General features: G+C 42.8%; 1 protein-coding gene across 2 annotated transcripts in view; it reads right to left on the bottom strand.

Moving 5' to 3' along the window:
* MED13L (mediator complex subunit 13L) overlaps nucleotides 1-22218 on the bottom strand; it is a 982865-nt gene that overhangs the window by 63024 nt on the left and 897623 nt on the right. For both annotated transcript variants that reach the window (XM_069214516.1, XM_069214517.1), the window contains exon 27: nucleotides 14890-15045. In XM_069214516.1, the coding sequence (XP_069070617.1) occupies nucleotides 14890-15045 (156 nt within the window). The remainder of the gene's footprint in view (nucleotides 1-14889; nucleotides 15046-22218) is intronic.

Here is a 22218-nt window from a genome sequence, read left to right as displayed (position 1 = left end):
GGGAGTGGGTCATGTACGTGTTGAAGAGGGGGGACGATCCTTGTGGGATGCTGCAGATGATATTCTTGGGTTCCAAGGTGAATAGTGGGAGAAGGACTCTCTGGGTTCTTCCAATGAGGCATAAGGACATTTGAGGGTGTCTCCCTGGATTCCGATTTGGTGGAGTCTGTTGACCAAGATGTGGTGGGAGACAGTGTAGAAGGTGGCTGACAGTTCCAGGAGGATGAGAGCTGTTTTGCCGGGGTCTGGGAGGGCCCTGATGTCATTGGTGCTGCAATCAGGGCTGACTCACTGCTGTGGTTGGCTCGGTACTCAGATTGAGAGGGGTCCAGGAGGTTGAAGTGTTCCAAGTGTTTGGTGATTTGCTGGCTGACTGCCTTCGAGAATCTTCGTCAGGAAGGGGAGGAGAGAGATGGGCCAGTAGTTCTTTGGATCTGCTGGGTTAGTGGATGGTTTCTTCAGGAAGGGCTTCAGTTCAGTGTGTTTACAGCCCTCTGGGAAGGAGGTAATGGTGATGGAGGTATTCAGGACTTTCTTGAGCTTGTCGCCAATAGTCTTACTACGTACGGTTGAAGATGTGGTGGGGACATGGGTCCGTGAGTGCTCCTGAGTGTACGGAGTTCATGATGGAGATTGTGGTTCATTCAGAAGTGGGTCCTAATGGGCGAGCAGTTGTTTGGGGTTTGTTTTTGTGATTGTGACCAAGCTGATGTGGTCAGCGGTGGGAGGGGGGAAGAGAGGGAGGGAATTCAAGTTCTTGTAAATGGTGGAGATCTTGCTGTGGAAGATGTCCGCAGTGTATCACACAGTTCTTGAGGGGGGGGGGGGGGGGGGGGGCGGTGGCTGTCAGGTTGGAGAATTCCTTCGCAAAGGCGAAGAGCTCCTTGCTGTGGGCAAGGTGATTTAAGAGACCGATATTGGCAAGCCCAGCATCACTGATGTCCCAATCCAATAGGTTCAGTTATTCCATGCATCTGAAAACACTCACTAAAAGTTTCTCAAGGTCTTGCAGTGGGCAGGGTGATTTAAGAGACCTATATTGGTGACCCCAGCCTCACTGATGTCCCAGTCCAGGCCTTATGAAATGCTGGAGAGACAATGGCATTCTATGGGGAAGAGACAGCAATGGGTCAGACACTAATGGTGTCAAAGATCTAGCAAAGACCAAGCCTCAGCCAAATTCCCCCCCACTTCTGCCCCCAGTTAACATGAAAACTCCATTTGAAGTGCTATTATGGAGTAATGGAAAGACCACCTGAGAAGCTTTAAAGGAAAGGAAGTGGGTAAGACGAATATCCAGAACCTTCGATACAGAGCTGTTGTCAGTTTGAATCTGTGATGCAAGGAGGAAGGTTGAGGTCTAGGCTTCTTGGCTTTGTAATCTTCATTCAATGTTGGGAAGAGTCATCTTGAAAAGCTGATACAATCCACAAGGAACAAACAATCAACCTCAGGAAAAATCGTGAGCAAATGATTCAAAGAGATCATTCTTTTTGCATTGTGTTTCTACTCCAAACATCACATGGAGGATGAATATAGCTGACAAGGCCATCGCAATCAAATTAGGGAAAATACTGAATAAAATGCTTTAAAAAGCTATATTTTCAAGCATCGCAGTGTGGAAAATAAAAACTGACATCAGCAAGAAAGTGCCTTTAACGAGTTATCATTTAACTTCCATGAGGTATCTGGCAGACTATAGCTGTTGCCTCATCTACCAATTGAGTGAATAGCTTCAAAATTTCAAGAATAATTTGATGCCTGGTGTTACTTCTAAGACGAATTGGTAGAAAGAAGTATCTATAACAGTATTTTCTTACAAAGAAGCAGCTTTTCAGATTTCCTTTGGTTTGAAACAACAAAGTACAAATATGTATTTCTCTTGTTGGTTTAAAAAATAATCTTTGAAGGCAGATCTTTATTTTCACCACTGTAGCACTATTGTTTGAAGGAATCTGCATTATCTCAAAAGCTAATGCAATGTGCTCGTGCTGAATGAAATTACATGCCACTGAACCGAAAGTTAGCTGTTAAATGGGTAGCTATAGCACATCTCTATGCCCATACAACAGATGTATAATATGTTGCCTACTGATATGGGTGTTAGAATTAAATACAAAAAGAAAAGCTTGGCAAAGTAGTGACTTCAATGGGTAGATCAGCATGACCCTGACAATTGTAAATTAGTAAGTTATAAAAAGCAACTTTGTTCACATTAAAGCACCTCCAAAAGTAAGTTTCTGATAGCATTTTGGACCTTGACAATGGGGGATACCATATCTTACACTGACATGTAACCAGAAACAAAGGATGTTTAATTTGGACCACAAGCTTTGCAAAACCTCTTGATGATGGGTCCCTCAAGCGTATTATACAAATCTTGTTAATTTAGGAAGGGAAGATATTTTGCCACAGTGGGAATTTAGACAATGAAATGCCATCAATAACTTTCAGAATGACCTTCAACTTTTACCTCTCTCCACATACCCAACTAAAGCGATAATCTCAGAAGATACAACATACCACAAATAAAGAAGTCTCAAACAACAAAAGTGCTAGGACGTCCCAAGAAGGAGTGTGTTGGAAGAGCCAGGCTTACCACCATATGTTAGCAAAAAAAGCTTAATACAAAAGACTATCACAGTGTAAACACATTTACAGATGTGTGTTAGGCAAGAGTAAACAGAGAACTACCGTATGTCCCGATAAGAGCTGATACAAAATACACAAGGTTTTGAGTTTCTCTTTCAAGATTAAAGGATTAACTGATCAGTGTTTTGTGCATGCAGGATTACTTAGCTAACACTATTTTATTAAGCACAAACCGACACGAGATGCTTCACCTTCAACATATTTACATAGCATGGCTTAATACACTAAATCCAATAAATCAGCAAAACAACTTCAATGGATTCTAAGCTATATACATTTCAAAAGCAATTATAAATTCCCATAAAAGCCCTCGAGCAACCGCAATGGGAATGGATGAATTTTGCAAATATGAATATCAACACATGATTATATAGAAACAGATCTATGCAAATGGCAGAGGAGATCTAAAGGGCTCCGTTTGCGGTTTTTGTCCCGTGCCTGGCCGTGGGGAGGAGAGGTGAAATCACTCCAGCATCTAATATTTAGATAGCACGAACATCAGTGCTGTAACTCTCGGTAAACTAAGTTGGTGAGAAGCATTTTCACCATAGTAAACTTCAGGTAGCGGTCACTGTTTGACCTGACACCTGTGTCAGAGAGGTCGCACCACACTTGATCCTGTCTCAGCCAAATAGTCAATGGTGTCCATTCCAATGGCCTAAAGGTTGTTACAAAGGTGACCTTGCACAAACTCGTATGGATAACTGTTTAAATAGTTTAGAATAAGCACACAGATGTTTACATTAACACGTTAAAATGAAAAATTTAACCATCATGGAGAATTACTGCAATGCTTAACAAATAATTTTTTTGTAGTTTTGGTAGTTGGATGGTGGAAAGCAGTTCATTTGTGCACTGCGACTCGTAATGTGTTAAACTGTTTTTTTGGCGACCTGGAGATAAGAAGCTGAATGTTTACAAGCATACAACTATGAAGCCAGGCTACTTGCTATATAACAAAACGACAGGGTAAGAGATTAAGAGGGAAAACAATCTCCTTTTTGCATCCATCTTCTTACACTTTCTATTTGAAACAGCGAAGGAGAAGCATTAGCCTAACCTTAAAAAGTGGCTGCTTGACACAGGAATAATCTGCGAGGATCAAAGAAAACACTGTGAAACCTCAAGGCGAGCTTTAACATGTTTAACACCAAAAGACTGGGTAGAAGCAGATTTTTCAAAAATCTCTACAAATAGGCACTTGGCAAAATCCCTTTATAGCAAGAACGGGTCAGATGAGGACACAATTTCCCCTGAAACAGGTAACAACTAGCCTTTACTTTCAACACGGCAACATTTCAAAATAACTCATATGGATGAGTAGGGGTCATGCACTCATTGATAATTTTTGGGGATTAGCAAGAAAATAACCACCCTTTACGTCCTAGAAGTCTCTTGAATTACATCAAAGGGCTACTTTTCTGGAAAATAACATCCGTCTCAGCAGGTGATGTGGAAGTCATGTGAGCGGACCTTCCCTACGGGTTGTTATGAAAGATTGCTGCGGCCAGAGTGTTACAAAACTAAGGTCTAGGTGTCACAAGGCCATGGGTATAAGCTGAGTAAAAGTGCACAGACACCTGCACTCGCACCACACTGGGAGATGCAGTTGGCACAGTTGTAGAATGCAGAGGGATCTAAGAGGAGCACAATTTAAAAGAGCACCAAGGAGGAAACTGATGTTTAAGAAACAGAAGCCAAGCCAGTAAAGCAAGGTGGACGAAATGATCCATGTTAACATGAACATAAGATGAAATCAATGCTGCTTCATTCCACAGTATTTTCTCCTGTAATGATAAATGCCAAGTGCTACTCTTACCCAACTTAACTGTAGTCCATTTACTGATCTCTGAACAGTGGAAGTCTAGATGACGGAACTGGAAGTAGTAAATTGCTAGTTACAGCAGAAGCTAACATCTAGTCTTTAACTTACTGAGTCATCATGGTGGCTTGAAACCAGGGGGTGCTGGTGTCGTCTCAGCAAGTAACAAGTCTAGAATATGGGAGTGGTGGTGGTAGTACTAAGAGCAAAAGTTATCACATGGCTGTTAACATCCTATGGCACCCAACCCTTATCAGAGGCTTTAAATTTCCCATACTAAATCCCTCTTTGAAACTCAAGCGTTTTAGTTTATAATCATCTGCAAGCCTCACACTAGTCCCAACAATGGTATTTGATTAGACAATGGTTAGATTCCATTGCTTGTATATCCACAGAAATGAAATGGTTCCTAACCAGAAGGAGTAGTTTTGCAGCTTGAAGAGTTTTCTGGATTCACATGCTGTGCATTCTTCCGCCATCTAGTGGTTGGGTCCGGAATGGTCTTCACTTTTCTTTCCTCCCACACCGCATGGGCCGGAGCCGGTAAGAGCACTCGCAGTTTAGTTTCCCTTAAATTGCATGCAATTTAACTGCTAATCAACTGTCACTTAAAACCTTGCAGCCCATCATCTTAGTCCATACAGGGCAGTTAAAAGAAAAACAGTCCTGTGGACAGTTGGCCACATGCGGAAGGCTTTGTTCTCTTCAGACTCATTTTAAACAGTCATACAGGTTTTAATGTACATATGTTTTTTCTTAATTAAACATACAGGACATTTAAAAGGGGGTCCCAGGGACAGCTGGCCACGTACAAAAGTTCTTTTTTTCCTCCTTTGACTTACCTAAACCATACATGGCCTTTAATGTATGTTTTACTTTGATTAAATATAGAATGAGTAATTTTAAATGGCATTCACAGAAGGAACAATTTGTCATGTATTTTATAAAAGGAATGATTGGGAATGTTTTGTACCCCACATTATGCATATGTATTGCAACAGTTTTAATTAATTGAGCAATAAAATACACATTAATCCATGGTTCTAGGTGGTAGCTGCAGGTGTCTGAACTATGTATTCAGGTGCCAGGTTGAGTGTTGCTGATCTGGGTAATACACCGTCCCCTCCTGTATTGTAAGGTGACCCCGTTCCATTTTGTTCTTGATCATTTGTCACCTGGACATCTCTAGGAGGTTTGCGTACTTGGTCTGTCTGGCCCATTGCAGGGCTATGAGGATGTGGTTTGTCTCTGGCTATCTGGCTTTCTTCTGCACCTAGAGTATTAGGGGCATTTGTGGAAACGCATAAGCAAACCTCCCTGACCATTTAAGTGACTGGGAATTCCTCTCTGACTGGCGGTGTTGAAACCTGGAGGCAAAGTGTTGGCATTTTTTGTTCTCTGATGTTGCAAACCGATTGATTGTTCCAGGCCCTAAAATTCATTTCCAGTGTTTTCTGTTGTAGTTCCTATTTGGGGGAACTGCTTTCTTGTTTGCTTAGTCTGTCGCCGCTGCGTTTTCTCTCCCTGGTAGATGGATGGTTTGCAGGTTGATCCTCCTTGGTTTCACCCACTGCCATATTTCCTGGGCTTGTTTGTTCAGGACTAATGATTTTGTGCCTCCCTATTTTTTCAGGGAAAACATAGTTGTTATATTGTCTATTTGTATCAGTGTGGTTTTTCCTGTGATGTGTACCTGAAAAGTCTTCAGAGCTTGGAACAATTTCTTTATTTTCAGGATGTTGAAGTGTTTGACTGCATCTGTGTTGTTCCAATGCCTTGGTACCTTCAGTTTGCCTGTGTGTGCTCCCCACCCCTTGTGGAGGCATCTGTTGTGACTGTTAACCATTGTATTTCGTTTTGTATATTTGGTGTTACAGCCACTAGATTCTCCCAACCCTCTGTGGCCTGTGACTAATTACTGCATAACAGTTCCTGGAAGGGGCGCATGTGCAGTCTTAAATGTGAAATGAGCAGACATGATGCTATCATGTCTGCTAGCTTCATGACTGTCCAACCCGTCAGAGACTGACTCCTCTGGTTAAGGAGAGCTTGCTCTGCCATCACTTTTATCCTCCTCTGAGTAGGGTATGCCCATGGTGTCGGAGTTCAGAGTTGCCCCCAGGAATACTTTTTGTGGGGACGGCTTCTTGTGATTTATGGAGAACTCCAGGTGTCCTAAGGTTGTGATCACTGTTTGAATGTCCTTTTGTCAGTTTGTGAAGGCTGCAAGACATTTTGCAAAGATCCTTGGTGCTGACTTTATTCAGGAACTGTAGGATCCTGAACTGATAGTGTACTTTCTTGACAACAAATCTTAGGCACCTGCATGCTTGATTCATGGATATGTGCAGATAGGCATCCTTCAAATCTAATGTTGCCATACAGTCCTCCTTTTGTAGGAATCCGTTTACTGCTGAAGTGTTGCCATCTTGAAATGTTGTGTGTGGGTGAATATGTTTATAAACCTGAGGTCCTGAATTGGTCTTACAGTGAAGTTTTATTTGGGAACCAGGAAGTAAGGTGAGTAGTTCCCCTTGTTTTGTTCCCCTACTGGTATCTTCTCTATCGCTGGATTTTGTAAAAGTTCTTTGACCTTTTTCCTGAGCTGGAAGAGCTCTACCCTTTGAAATCTTTTAGGTTTTGGGGCATTTTTTTTTTTACTAGCTCTCTGCAGTATCTATGACCTATTAAGTTTAAAATCCAATTGTCTATGGTGATTTCTTCCCACTGCCATGGGTATCTCCCTATTCTGCCTCTCACTGGTGTTTTGCGTGGGCCTATTTAATCTGTTAAGTCACTTGTTCGTGGCTCCTACACCTCGGGAAGTCTGCCCTCTTCCTCTTTCATGAAAGAACTGTCTTGCATGGTGCTACCACTGTTGACATGTGGTCTGATGAGTGGCTTAGTGTGAACTGGCTTGTGTTTGTTGTTGCTGCTGACCTGGTGGGAAGGGCGCAGTGCCTGTGGGTCTTCGGGGTGTGCTCCCACCCCTTCTCAATGAGCCTCTGTATTGTAAAGCTCGCATCACCTTAGCTGTTTTCACTGTCCTCCATTATTTGCTGTTAGGGCTCACTGAACCCCAGGCTGAATAGTGCATTCCCTATAAAGGGCGTGATGATGATAGAGGCTTGTACCTCCTGCTTGAACCCTGATATTCTAAGCCAGGCATGGTGCCTCGGCATTGTGCCTGTGCACATCGGCCTGCTGGCAGTGTCTGCTGAGTCCAATCCTGACCTTAAGCATGCATTGGTGATATTTTTGCCTTCTTGTATTATTGCCTTGGCTCTTTTTGTCTTCATTGGGTAGCTTTTGCATGAGGGATTCGATTTTGTCCCATTGTTGGTGGCCATATCTGTTAAACAGCGTGCTAGAATTTGCAATTTACCACTATGTTGCAGCCTCCCTCTCCATCTTTCTTCCCACCATGCCAACCCTGCTGCGCTCCCTTTTTGGTGGAGGCCCTGTCAAGATGTAGGCATTGCTTAGTTTTCTTGCGGTAGCAACAATGATGGAATCTGCTGCTGCATTCCCCTGAATGTATTTGGTGTCTTTTGTTGTGCACTTATATTTACTAGGCTGGGGGTTTGCTGCTTTGTCAAGTTCCCGAAAGGCTTCTTCGATTTGATCCAATATGGTGGGCAGAATTGGGAGGTACAAGTTGCCCTTACTGGCAGGCATTAATTTCTTGAAGAGAAAACCAGAATCTCCCTTCTCCTCAAAAGGTACTCTATGTGTGTCTGCAGCCCTTCTGACAAGATTGTTGTACATTTTGAGACTGACGGACAGAGATGGCCTTGAAAGGTAGTTGTCAACCTCTTCTTCGGGAGCTTCTGAGTTGTGGTCGTTCCTTGACTTCTCGTCTGACCCTCCGGCTCCTTCTTCCACCTCTGGTGTGTAGAACTCCTCTTCGACTTCATCTTCATGGAGTTTTGGTGTCAAAAGAGCTTCCAACGCAGATTCCTTGTGGGGGAAGAGGGAAGAAACAATTCCGGACTCAACTACTAGATAGAGGAATAATGCACAACATGTGAATCCAGAAAAGGATTCATGCTGCAAAACTATAGGTGAAAAAAGTAAGTGAAGTTCCATTGCCCAAAATAAATAGCTTGAAGAACCCACACATTTTCAAACATAATTTCACACAACACAATCCGTAGCGGCTTTGTGAAGAAAAAAAGGACGTCCACAACCAGGATGCCCACAAATCAGTACCTTTTAAAAAAAAATGTTTAAAATGAAAATCTTCTGACTTCCTTCTCTGCATCTCTCTTAATTGGCACCCGCATTCTTGACAGCCACAATAATAACTTTTTATAAATTTGTCCCAAGACAGACTTTTACAAACAAAAGGTGGCAGAAGTCCACAGAGTGTGCCAATTTGTAATGAAGCAACATGTTCAATATTAATGCTGATATAAATCTCAAAGTTATTTCCCACAATCCATACCAGGATGCAGATGCACATCACCAAGCAATGCTTGCTACCGGGCGTTGGAAATCGTTTGACTCCAGAGAGACAAGTAATGGTCCTTTGTTGGCTCTGAGATTCGATGGCTGCCTTAATGCAGCATCTATGAGTCAGGTTTTAAGAAGCAGTGTTTTATCGCATACTTTTTTACCTTATTCTTCTTAAGTACTTCCTAGCATGCTTCCCAACTGCCAGACCTAGCTATAAAATAAACATCTTCCTAAAAGATCCATCAAGGCAGTATCGTGGCCATAAGTCTCTGCTTTCTCTCTTGCTGCCCTTGTGTACAACACAGGAAGCTCAATCATTGACTTAGTTGCGATCCAAAGAGGCTGAACTGGAACAGCATCATGCAGCAGACAGATAAAAACCAATGCAGAATTTCCGGATACAGTTTGTGTTCCATGACAAAGAAGACACTTACAAATTATCTGACCACTCTCCCACTACGAGGCCAGCAATTAACCAGGTATTACTTTTTGATTCTAAGCATGTCACGTCCGGGTGCTGATTTGGACATCCGAGATATCATCAAGAATAAAAAAAAATGTCGGCTGTCCAGGTGGCAATTCACTTTGTAAAATACTATAACTTGTCTGGCGGCCTCACAGAGAATTGAGAGCTATTACTAGCAGCTATTTCCTTTGTATGAAATATGTATTTGATGTTCCTTAAGCCTTGACGAAGTCTAGCAAGACGAAACAAACGTTGCTATGTTTTCTGATCGGGCATACCATACAAAGAAATAAAATAAATCTTGTTATGCATATCATGTACTGTCCGATCTTTGTACCATCTCATCTATGTTGCCACTATAGTTGGGTTGTATCTATTAGATTGGCTTAGTGATCAATAGATCATGTTGTAATTGTTATCTTTTTGTACCAAGTGTCTTATTATAATCACATTCATCTTGCAATAAATTGAAATAAACTTTGCAATACTATTCTGATTTGTTTCATCTGGAGTGCTCTAGACAATTATGTGAAAATTAAAGCCTACACCCTAAACAATTCTACTTAATACACAGTAGGCATTACTCCTACCTGATAAGTCACCCAATAAAGTGCTGCTGTCCTCTATGATCTGTGATAAAATGTGCAATCTTAGCTAAAAACAAAAAAGTGTCTACTGACAAATAATGCCAATAATGTTAAACATTACACATCATTAATTCCCGTAAGAATTTTAAAGTTCTTTCCCCTTCATCAGTGCCTCGATGCACATACACTTTTCCCAGTAATGTTTGCGACTGAGGGTTGTTAAGCCTTTGCCTCCTGCCGGAGATATCTGGAATGGTAGACCTTCGGGATAACAGACGTCTAGACAGCATACCCACTGCACTTGCAAAGAGCCAGATTATAGAAGGAGTGTCATGTCAAGTCACCATCTACATTAGTTTCACCAGATACGCCTGGTCTACTGCTCAACCATCCCCTGTACTGCTAGAAACAGATATTTTTGCTCTTCAAAAACAATATGACCCACTTTGTCTTGGCAACAGAATGTAAGCTCCACATTCTAAACACAACCACTTGAAAAAAACACTCAATACAATTCTGCTGTCCCACATGGCACCTTTGGCAAAATGTGCAATATTATCTAATAAGTGGTAGAAGCAAATAATCAAAAGTGACAGGAACAAACATATGAAATAAGGCAGGAACTCTGTGCTTAAGTGACTTGGATTTGTAGAACTTATGTTCTCGTATCCTCCCCATACCTTTGCAGAAATTACAATAATAATGTAACTTTGAGAACTTATGACTTTAATATTTCTTTTAAATTGAAAGCATTTATTTGGCGGCTGTGTTAGATGACCAAAATACACTCATGATTTAAGAAGTACTCAAGCTAATAACAAGAACAAAATCTGAATTCAATCACATCACAGCAGAGATGGGAGGAAAATCGAAGTCTTGATAACTCACAAGCAATAATGAAGGTGCAATGGACACGTGGAACTCAGCATTTGTATCTAAATTTTCCTTGATTCTACCCAGAGAAAACTTCTAACTGCATAAAGAACTTTCTGAACCCCGTTAGGGTTTTACAAGTTAGAGCTTCTACCCACTGACAGTTGCTGAGGCTGCCAAGGTGACAAAGGTGATCTAGCGCACTTGATCTTTAAGTGTAATTCATCCTTTTTGGAATGCGATTACCAGTCCTGAATGGGGTATTCCAAATCAAAATTAATATCAATCCCATTGTAAGTTATTGAGGGGTACAAGCCAATCAAGAGCCAATAGATATGGAATATAGAGATATTCTATGTGACTTATTCTTAATCATGGGTACCATAAAACCGTACCTAATTGGATAAATGCAGCTCCGATTTCTGTTTCCAAATAGTACACCTGACTGCTACACAACCAGTGCTGACAACAGAGCCTTAAACCACTCAGCAAATTATCAAATGAGTCTTCAGGGCAAAGTAGATTATCTACCAAAGGAGAAAGCCTCCTTAAAATGTTCCCAACAGTGACAAATGACCAGCAGTGTCAGCCTTCTGTTTCTGCCACTATGATTTACCCTGTACAGCCCGATAGCTCAGAGCTTTAGCATCAAATCACAATAAGTCAAGGAGGTAAGCGACAATCTACAATCTTTACAGTGAGGCAACCCTTGTAAAATGCTGCAAATTCTTTCTGCATGCTTATTTTTTATATCTAGGGAGGTGGATGCACCACTTCATTTGAATAGCTGACCTATATTACACCTTACCTATAACATGCTTTAGAGCTTGTCTCCACGTGGTGCAATTAAGATTGTCAATGTTAAGAAGTAAATGGTATTGTTTTTCATGCAGTTCAATAAAGGTACTTGCAATTTATTTGTTTTTAAAGCTATTTTTGCCTACATCCCTACAGCATGGATAAGATGACACTGTGAAGGTTACAAAAACGAAATACCAATGAGGACTGATAGCTATCCATAAGCTCCAAAACGCCAGTTTAAAGGGCTTGCATTGGACAGTATTTCACTTTGAAGTTGCCAACAAACTGCGGAAAATCAATGCAGATTCCTTCTACGGGCCATTCCAGTTTACAAAAGTACACTAATAATAATACTAGTGAGGCTTTCTCCAAGCATGAGAACTGTACAATTTGACAGCTTGTAATCAAGATGCAGCTTCACATATTGTTCTTTTGAGTGTCAGATCAGATTTATTTTGGTGTGGCCATATGTAATAAGCAATTTATAACCAGTTGTACTGTCACTAGAAATTTCTTGTGAACAAACCACAGAGCTTTAAAAAGGATCATTTTAGAAATTGACAGTCGATGAAGGGGCAGGCGATCCGTCAATAGCAGAGTATGAATTTGAGCTACAAAGCATGCTTTGGCATTGTACACAAATGAGCAAGTAAATTAGGCAGTCCGACCTACTGCAATAACTACTGACTAGTGGACAGCAATGTAATGGCCACCAATACTTAAAAAGTGAAAGGTATTAATGTGAAAATGTGAAACAGGACACTAAAAACAAAGTTTGAACTGCTTCTCCGGTCCATTAAGATCTATGGACCAGCAACAGGGCGTACCAGCTAGCAGATACTTTCACTGCAGCCTGGTGTCTGTAGTATCTCAAACAAATCAGTTGTCACAAATGCAAATATTAGCACTGAAAACTTGAAAAATGATTAGTAAAGTTGGGCTGGCATTGAAGTGCTGACTCAAAAATAACATTTCTGATTATCTATGAGACTATAACACGATATTCACTGGATAAGGTGCACAAGGAAGGCTCAGTGGTCCACACTTCCACTCTACCATCCTCTGTTTAAAGTGCAGTGGGGTGCACTGCAATAATGCCAGCTGTCCCAGTGTTGTGCACTCCAATGTCAATGCAGAAGGACAGCAAACTCCTGGGTCTTCAGCAGTTCCCGCCTCTTTCAGTGGGATGCAGTGGAGTGTGATGGCTCCAGGGGACGGGTGTAGTTGTGTGCATGTGTGGAAATTGGGGCCAAATGAGCAGCCATGCAAGAACAGGAGAACCTGGGCCTCCATTAGTGACTGCCATAAAAATAGAAAAATATATAGGAGTTGGGTCTCTAGTCATAAAGGTGGAATGACTGATGTTCTTCAACCCCAACTACCCAATTCTTGCAGGGTATATCATACCAGACGGAGTACTAGCACAGCAAGGGTCAAATAAAGGATAGGGGCACGGCTAAAAGACAACATCTTTTTCCAGTCACTATATAAACCAGGGACAAGGAGGAGGCTGTGAAGTGTATCTGGAGTCTATGAGGGTGATGGCTGCACTCTCTTTTTCCAGAGTAGAGACTCTTTTCTGGACTGAATTAGTGCCCTTTAAGGGATAAAACAAGCAGTCAGACATGTGAAGTGCCAGAAAAACCTTTCATACAAATTGCAAATACTGAAATGATCCCAAAGGCTATGGTTTAATAACCTACCACTTTGGTGTACACTAATACAGTAAAAGAACTATAGAACCTACTTTGAAGCCCCATGATAACTCAGCACACACCAATATTACAATCAGGCATCTAAACCTTTAGGTCAATGACACATTACTTGTATCATATTGGCAAGCACAGACCCACTATGCCTTGAGATGGGAATGCAGTCATGAAACTAAAATGGCCAACAATTGTGAAGATCAGTGACATAAATCAAACCACCAACCCCACCCAAATCTGTCAAAATTCTTAAGAAATCTGCCACATCGATCAATACTGACTCAAGACTACGCAAGCCTGAACAGGAGGTTTGTTAAGGTTAAATTCAAACACCGTTCGTCCTTGTGCACTGAGTGGAGCTAGAAAAAGGGCACAGATTTAGCTTGCCCAAAACCAATCAGCGGCCATGTATCCACTAGGTAATTTCCCTATATTTTGTTTTTCATGTGCACATATGAAAATGTGAAGATGATATCACTCCTCTAGTTCACTACATGTTGCATTACATATTTGAGAAGATAAAGTATAAAGACTGTGATTAGATGAAAAGAAAGTTACCCAATATATTTAAAACAGAGTACAGTGAGCTGTGTTCACAGTTCAGTTCATGATCAGTTACAAAACTGAGCCATCTAGCAGGACAACCATATTCTTAGCACAGATAAGTGCTGTCGTGTGGCTGAATATTCCACTTATATGTGCGCTAGACATATTAAGTGCCTATGGCTAGTGGTGTATTGTTGATGCGCAACACGATCTTACCTGTGCATCAGTACAATCCTATAATTTGCTCATCTCCAACATGGATATTGCTCAATAAGTACTGCCTTCTTACCTCACTGGTATTGTGGTCACACCACTAGCCTTGTGGCAGACTCCCTCATTCATAGAGAAGTACTACCACTCACTGGGTTCAACTGGAACAGGGATACAATGGCTGAGCTATTTTCTTTCTTGTACTCTGATCACCATCCATGTCTGCCAACATCCACACCTTATCATAGTATGCATGCACAAGGTCCAGACCAGAACCTCACCAACACCAAAATCCTTTCCTTAAAGGTCACTGTGCATCCCCATGCCCTTCCAAGCATGCACTGGTACTTTGACTTGTAACTAATTGGACATAATCAACACTACCAAATGTGGCTTCTGTAGCCATAAAACGTCAGTAGTAATCCCTTTGTCCTAATTTACAGCATACCTGTTCCTGGATGGGGTCACTCCAATTAATGCTTGCCTCCTATGCTAGTAAGATACCTCAGGCTGCATTGGCAGACTGACCATCCTTAGCCTGTAAATTCTCTCCTAGATAACACCTTATCAGTCACAAGCTTCTAACAGGCTATCACTGGCTCTTGACCACACCTGCTTTGGTTACCAGTTACAGGTTGGCGCTCTAGTATTCAACTGTTAGGTGGCCTTTATTTAGATACTGCTGTTAGAAGTCACCAAGACTAGGACAACTCCAGCACCCTAAACACAGTTATGCTAGCAATAAAACTCTGAGCCCAAACTCACCCTCGTTGGGGTAGGTTGCGGGTGCCACCTGGACAGTGGATGAGGTTGGAAACACCAGTATGTGCGTGCAGGAAGCATCCTGAGGTGTGTTTAGCTGCGACGTCTGCTGGGTCAACGCGGTACTGCGGCCAAACACAGATCCCATCATCACAGCATCTACAAAAGGTAAAAGAATAAGAATATCAGTAGAGGCACCCGATACCCACAATGTACGATCCCAGTTCAGCAGTAGACCTTTTGGGCAATCTAAATTCTTAAAAAACAGCTTGCAGGAAGCTGGCCTAGTATGTGGTGAGTACCTATGGTATTTTCAACTTATTGCAGGCCCAGGAATCCCCTATTAGTGAGGTGTAGTAGGAAACCAGGCTCTCCACAGGTAGCTGTGGATGAGCTGCCAAGACTTATTTAGGAGACATACAAAGCCACTGTAGTCACACAGCACTTACACACATAAAAGAACCATAGAATGTTAGAAAAATAAAGGTACTTTATTTTAGTGACACAAATACTAAAGTATTATATAGGAAATGCCCCAACTGGAGGTAAGTAAAACACACTATTATATGTACAGTAACAGTCAGGAATTAGCATAAAAAGGCAATCGAAAACAGTGAAAGCAACAGACAATACTGAAGGCCTGGGGAGGATCAAAACATATTCTAAAAGTGGAATGCGAAAGTAGGGTCTCCTCCCAAGGAAGTGGAATCGGTAGAGGGGAGCTGGAGGAACTAGGAAACCCACAAGGTAAGTACCAGAATGCCCCCTGCGGACAGGAGAAAAAAAGTTAAGTAATTGGTTTTCCCAAAACCCACCAGATAGACTTCAGAGAAGGATATTGCAAGACTGCAAGAAACCAAAGGTGGATTCTAGAAGAGGAAGACCTGGAAAAGAAGGGGAACAAGTCCAGTTCACGTTGGAGTGTCCGGTGGTGGCAGGTGCCACTACCCACTTGTCTGTGGATGCAGGATCTGGTCGGCGGTGAGGCGAAGATGGTCAGCAATGCAGCCCTGAAGCAGCTGAAGAGTTCCTGAGTGATGCAGTCGATGTCCCATGCTGGACGAAGAATTGCAGTCGGTCTGTGGTGTGAAAAAACTATCAACAAGCCTTAGCAAAGGCAAATGTCACAAATGAAGAAAAGGAAGGGAGTCCCGGATGACCCTCAGCAACCAGGAGAGTCAGAAGAAGAGGCGGAGGCAGCCCCCACAGATAACCCAGAGGCAGCAAGCACAGGAGTCGCGGTGAGGCCCACACAACACACCTAGAAAAGAGTTCCATTTCGCAGGAGAATCACGCAGAGGGCTGTGCGTCGCAGGGAAGAGTGCTGGGGCTACAAGGAGCCTGAAGATCCCATGGAGGAGATGCCAACAAGCCTTGGTAGCTGCAAGAGAGACAGTGCACGGGGGTACTGTCCTGCATGGAGAGACAAGGACTTACCATCTCCAAAGTTGGGCAGCTGGTAGAGAGGACCGAAGCGACCAATCCAGACCACCACCTGTGATGCAGGATCCACACAGCTCAGGAAGAGAGGAGATCCACGCAGCCCGACGTCGTTCCAGTTGGTGCCTGCAGATGCAGGGGAGTGACTCCTTCACTCCAACGGACATTCCATCTTCCTTCTCGTGCAGAATGAAGACTTTACGCACTCAGAGGATGTACAGCCTGGTAAAGGTTGCAGAAGCTGGAAGGAGCCAAGGAAACAATGATGCAAGCAAAGTCTTCATCGTGGATGCAGATTGTCGGTTCCTGGAGGGTCCAGTCACAGTTCCAGTGGCTAGAAGTCGAAGCAGAGGAGTCCTGCTGGAATCTTGCAAGCGGAATCTGAGGCCCCACCCAAGAGAAAGACCCTAAATAGCACTGAAAGAGGGATCGGTGACCTAGCCAGATAACCACCAATTAGGAAGGGGCTCCGACGTCACCTGCCTGACCTGGCCACCCAGATGCTCCCAGAGGTCCCTGCCCATCTTGAATTCAAGATGGCAGACCCCAGGAACCCTCTGGAGGAGCTCTGGGCACCACCCCTGGGGTGGTGATGGACAGGGGAGTAGTCACTCCCCTTTCCATTGTCCAGTTTCGCACCAGAGCAAGGACTGGGGTCCCTAAAACAGTGTAGACTGGTTTATGCACAGAGAGCGCCAAATATGCCCTTCAAAGCATACCAGTGGCTTGGGGAGGTTACCCCTCCCAAGCCATGTAACACCTATTTCAAAAAGTGAGAGGGTGTTACCACCTCTCCCAAAGGAAATCCTTTGTTCTGCCTTCCTGGGCTTGAGCTGTTCAAGCAGCACGAGGGCCGAAATCTGTCTGAGGGGTGGCACAGCAGCATAGGCTGCCCAGAAAACCCAAGAAGGCCAGTAGGAGCAATGCTGGAGGTCCACTAAGGAAACCCCAGAGTGCATGGAATCATACTTCTGTTTGATACCAAAAATGCCTAGGTCCGGAGTTACAATTATGTAGCTGGTCATAGGTAGTGGCCTATGTCCAGTACAAGCATAAAATGGCGTCCCCGCACTCATGAAGTCCAGGAAAATGGAACTGGAGTTTGTGGGGGCACCTCTGCTAGTGCAGGGGTGCCCTCACACACAGGTACTTGAACCCTGACTTCTGGGCTAGGAGGGCCTGCAGATACACTTTGCATGGGCTTCCCACAGGTGGCATAATACATGCTGCAGCCCATGGGGATTCCCCTGGTACCTCAATGCCCTTGGTACCTAGGTATCATATACTAGGGACTTACATGGGGGCACCAGTATGCCAAATGTGGGGTGTAAGTGGTTCAAGTAACCATGTTTGAAGGGAGAGAGCATATCACTGGGGTCCTGGTTAGCATGGTCCCAGTGAACACAGTCAAACACACTGACAACAGGCAGAAAATGGGGGGTAACCATGCCAAGAAAGAGGGTACTTTCTTACAACAATTAATAAGTTAAATAAGGCTCCTGTTCAAGGGAACATAGGGCATATCAATGAGGAGAACAAGAATGGCCTATTACTCACCAGTGCATAACTCATATTCATGTATCAATATGTTGCTTTCTCCTCATAGCGTAATCCCTCACATTGAGATAAGAATTTCCCCATTAATCACTTCTGATCACCATCCATTACTTCAGAGATGTGCCTGCTAAGCCCAGATAATGGACATTCGACCAGGTGCTTTTCTATGATTAAGGAGCATCAAGATTGCATGGCTTTTAATATTAATCAGCTGAAAATAATCATTGCTCTGTGGTTTGGGATATTCTCAAAGCATATGTAAGGGAGGCAAAAATACAATTTACTGGTGGCTAAATTAAAGTGAAAGTTAAACTGTTTTCCCGCAAGGATGGGAAATGAATAATAGCATAGAACAGTAAGATGTCCATGCTAAGTGAATGTGTGATAACTTATAAAAGCAACTGTAACAAACAGGCGTTTGGGGGTGGGGGTGCATGTGAATCTACATGCCATGAACAGATGCTTAATGGGTAATATTTTCCATATGAGGCATGTGTGAGTGTAGATACACATGCTTAGCATAGACTGAAAAGCATCCTCCTCAGTAAGAGGTGGCTAACCTGTAGGGGTTACAGTTGTTTGAAATAGTGTATGTAGAACTGCTTGGTCGACATTGGCTTGTTGACGGGCCAGCACATCTACACAATAATGTTTGGTAAATGTATGTGGTGTAGACCATGTACCTGCCTTACATATGTCAGCTATATGAATACTCCCTAGAAAGGCCATTGTAGCCCCTTTTTTTACGAGTGGACTGAGCTCTTGGAGGGATAGTTAATTTTCTTTTAGCTTTAGTATAGCATGTTTGAATGCATTTGACTATCCATCATAGAATGCCTCATTAAGAAATGGCATTTCCTTTGTGTGGTTTTGAAAAAGCAATGAAGAGTTGGTTCCATGAATATAATACATAAGGGCTTGTTTTACATCTAGGCTATATAGAGCCCTTTCCTCAACAGAGTCAGGTTGAGGAAAAAAGACTGGCAATTCAACAGATTGTTTAAAGTGGAATTGAGTCACCAAGTAATTTAGGATAGGTATGTAGTTAAACCCTATCTGTGTATATCTGGAAGAAGAGTTCTTCTAAATTTAACGCCTGAAGTTCACCGACACTGCTTAGTGAAGAGACTCCAACTAGAAATGATACTTTCCAGGAAAAATATTAGAGGGGGCAAGTGTGGATGGCCCATCAATCTTGTTAGTATAATAGTGAGATTTCAAGTCTAGGGGAATGACTCTTTCGACCTTCTAAGAAAGTTTTAATGACAGGAATCCTGAATAAATAAGTGTTTTGTTTGTTTTGTAGATATGTGGCCACTGCAGCTAGGTGTAGCCTTATAGATGTAAAAACAAAACCGGTAGTATGTAAATGGAATAAATAACATACAGTAGTGGACAAATCTTTTCCAGTTTGTGGCATATCAACCACGGCTAGCTGGTGTGCGTGCTTCTTTAAAAACATCCATACATGGTTGTGGTAGGTTTAGATAACCAAACTCTAGGACCGCAGGAGCAGATCGCCAGATTGAGGGATCTGGGTGTATGATTTCTCCATGTCTTCATAGGACGACACTGGAATTTGTGCATTCAAGCTGCATTATGAGCAGCATCGAGGGTGCAGAGAATCAAAGTGCTGGATATGAGCTTCCCCTCGGAGCAATCTGGTATGCTAAATTTTTGTTTTCCTCAGAGATGTTGGTGGATCTCCTGCAACTCATCCCAATATGCCCCGTCATAATGTGACCAAGAAGACCAATGAGGTTCACGATTCTCCAATAGCTGGCAGTTTTGCTGGAACGCTTTTACCTGCTGCTTCTATACTCTTGCACCCCTTGTCCGGTAGGGGCACATCACCAGATGTTTGAAAGTTAGCCCTCTTATGGGCTGTGGCCACAACTAGGGAGCCAGGTGGAAGTTGCCCGTTGTTGTATGTAGGGTGGGCAGGTGATGGTTTGTATTTCTTGTTGTCCCTGGGTGTGAGGACTCTAAACCTGACAGGGTCACTGAATATATCTTGGGTGTGCCTGAGCATTCCCTTCAACAATAGCAGATATTGTGCCAAACGTTGAGGAGAGTGTCTTAAACGAAAAGTTGTCCTCAAAGGGTTCTGTATGTAGTGGGATCTCATGAAAGGTAGTTGCCCGACTTATGAACTCATGGTATTTGGCAGTTGTCAGGGGAGAGGGGGTTTGAGGGTTTGGCTGGATACAAATCTGGATCTGCATTTGCTAGTGGATCTGCATAATACGAGTCTCATTGATCATTCTACAGAAGGATAGAATATTAGTCATCATCTCCTGTATAGGAATGTGGGGAACCCTGAGGTGAGTCTGAAGTGGCACAGACAGGCAAAAGAGGTAGTGAAGGAGTGTATTGCACTACTGGCACTGGTGGCGGGCTGATGTGCAGTTGACTTGTAGCCTTGTCCTCCTTTTTCATTTTAGGAATGGGAACCTTTAAGGCTTCCTCAAAAGATAACTGCTGTTTTGCCGGTTGTACCTCTGAGTGTGGAGGTTTAGCAATGATACAGCCAGAGTCCAGATGTATCATTATGTATTTCTGGCATAAATCCAGCTTGTGCTGCAATTTCTCAAGCGCTGTTTCCAAAGGATGCTGCAAAACATATTTTGATTCTGATGTGGAATTTATCACCAACATTTTTGGTGTTGAAGGTTTCGGGTCGGACACCAACTTTTTAGGTGCCAAGGGGGAACGGTGTTTCGACACCATATTTTCGGGTTCCAAAGGTTGGCTGGAGTCTGAAGTAGTAGGCTTCGGGTCAGTGACATGCTGTTGACGCTGTTTTTCTGGCGCCGAGGCTGGGCATATACAAAACAGCTGGTCAGTGCTGCCCATGGCCCAAAGGCAGTGGTATCCCAACACCAGAGTCTGATCGATCAGAGATAGTTAGGCACATCTTTGAAGCGATGGCCTTTGGGTGAGGGGGAGGGGAGACAGAGTGCTCAGAAATTGCCCTGGGGTGATATTTTGCCTCTCCATGTCAGAACTGGAGCTATCTTTGGAAGAGAAGGTGCCCTCGTTAGCATCAGATGGATGAGGCTGTACCTCCTGTTCTGGATCTTCCAAGCTGAAGAAATCTGGTGTTTTTTCAGGGCTGTGGTGAGACATCGCTAAGCGTTAAGCTCTTTGATCTGTAAGTGTTTTCTTTGATCGAAAAGACATGCAGGCCTCACAGGTCGCTTCCTCGTGGTTCAAAGGGAAAATCACAAGTTACACACCTGATGGAGATCGGTGCATGCAAACTTGGCAGGCCAATGAGGGCAAAAATGGAAAGGCAACCTTTCCATTACCGAGTGAACATTGCTTATGGGGAAAGTCAAAGAGGAGTTCCCGCCCTAAAAGGTGAAGGCACAATGGGCCAGAGCAGACTAGAGTGATGCACTTAAAATAAAACAGAGAGATACCAACCGTTTGTAGAAAAGTAACCTACAATGATGTCGAACTGGAGCAGAGGGCCACATGTCCAAACCCAACAGCGGAAGAAAACAATCTAACAAGCCAATGTCCATAAGCATTACCAGCAAGAGGAGTCAATCTAACTTGTGACTCGAAACACTTTCTTCGATGAAAAACAACCTGCACACTTCTGAGCCCTAAACCAGATGATGGGATTATGCTAAGCATGTGTATCTACAGACACACATGCCTCAAACAGAAATTTACTGTTAATTCCTACAACTTCAGACTCAGATGTTTAGCCATTTAAGAGAAAAGGCTGCATTAGTGCATAAACTAAGGAAGGGTCAAGAAACTGAATACGTCGAGACAGCTGCAAGAACTTTAGAACTCAAAACAAAGAAGAGAGACTGCATCTATTATATTTTGTATTAAAGATGAAGAAGGATGTGTAATTAGAGGCTCCCACAATATACTACAGAGATTTTTATCGTTTTACGTAAAATTATATATGGAGGATCTAGCAGCAGAAGCAGATGTGATTGTGTGTGATAATTATATGATTAGGGCACACTATCATGGTTAAAATCAACAGATACATGCATTCAATCATGAGAGCATTACAGACTAGATCTTTCTCACCATGTGTAACTTAGCATCTGGTAAGACTGCATGGGAGGGTGCACTACCACTGGACTTTTATAAAATATTTTCCATTGTATTTGAACCAATTATGTGAGAGGTAATAAAAGAAATGGATAAGACTTACAGAATACCATAGTCTTGGAATCAGACCAATAAGGCAGTTTTTTTGAAGAAATATGAACCATCAAGTTAATGTAGTTTATATCAGCCTATCTCAAAATTTAGGCAGATGCTGAAATCTATTCTGAGATTCTTGCCACTCGGGTGACTGAA

Source organism: Pleurodeles waltl, chromosome 11 (assembly GCF_031143425.1).
Source record: "Pleurodeles waltl isolate 20211129_DDA chromosome 11, aPleWal1.hap1.20221129, whole genome shotgun sequence".
Classification (NCBI taxonomy): domain Eukaryota; kingdom Metazoa; phylum Chordata; class Amphibia; order Caudata; family Salamandridae; genus Pleurodeles; species Pleurodeles waltl.
This window is presented reverse-complemented; position numbering and strand designations above follow the sequence as displayed.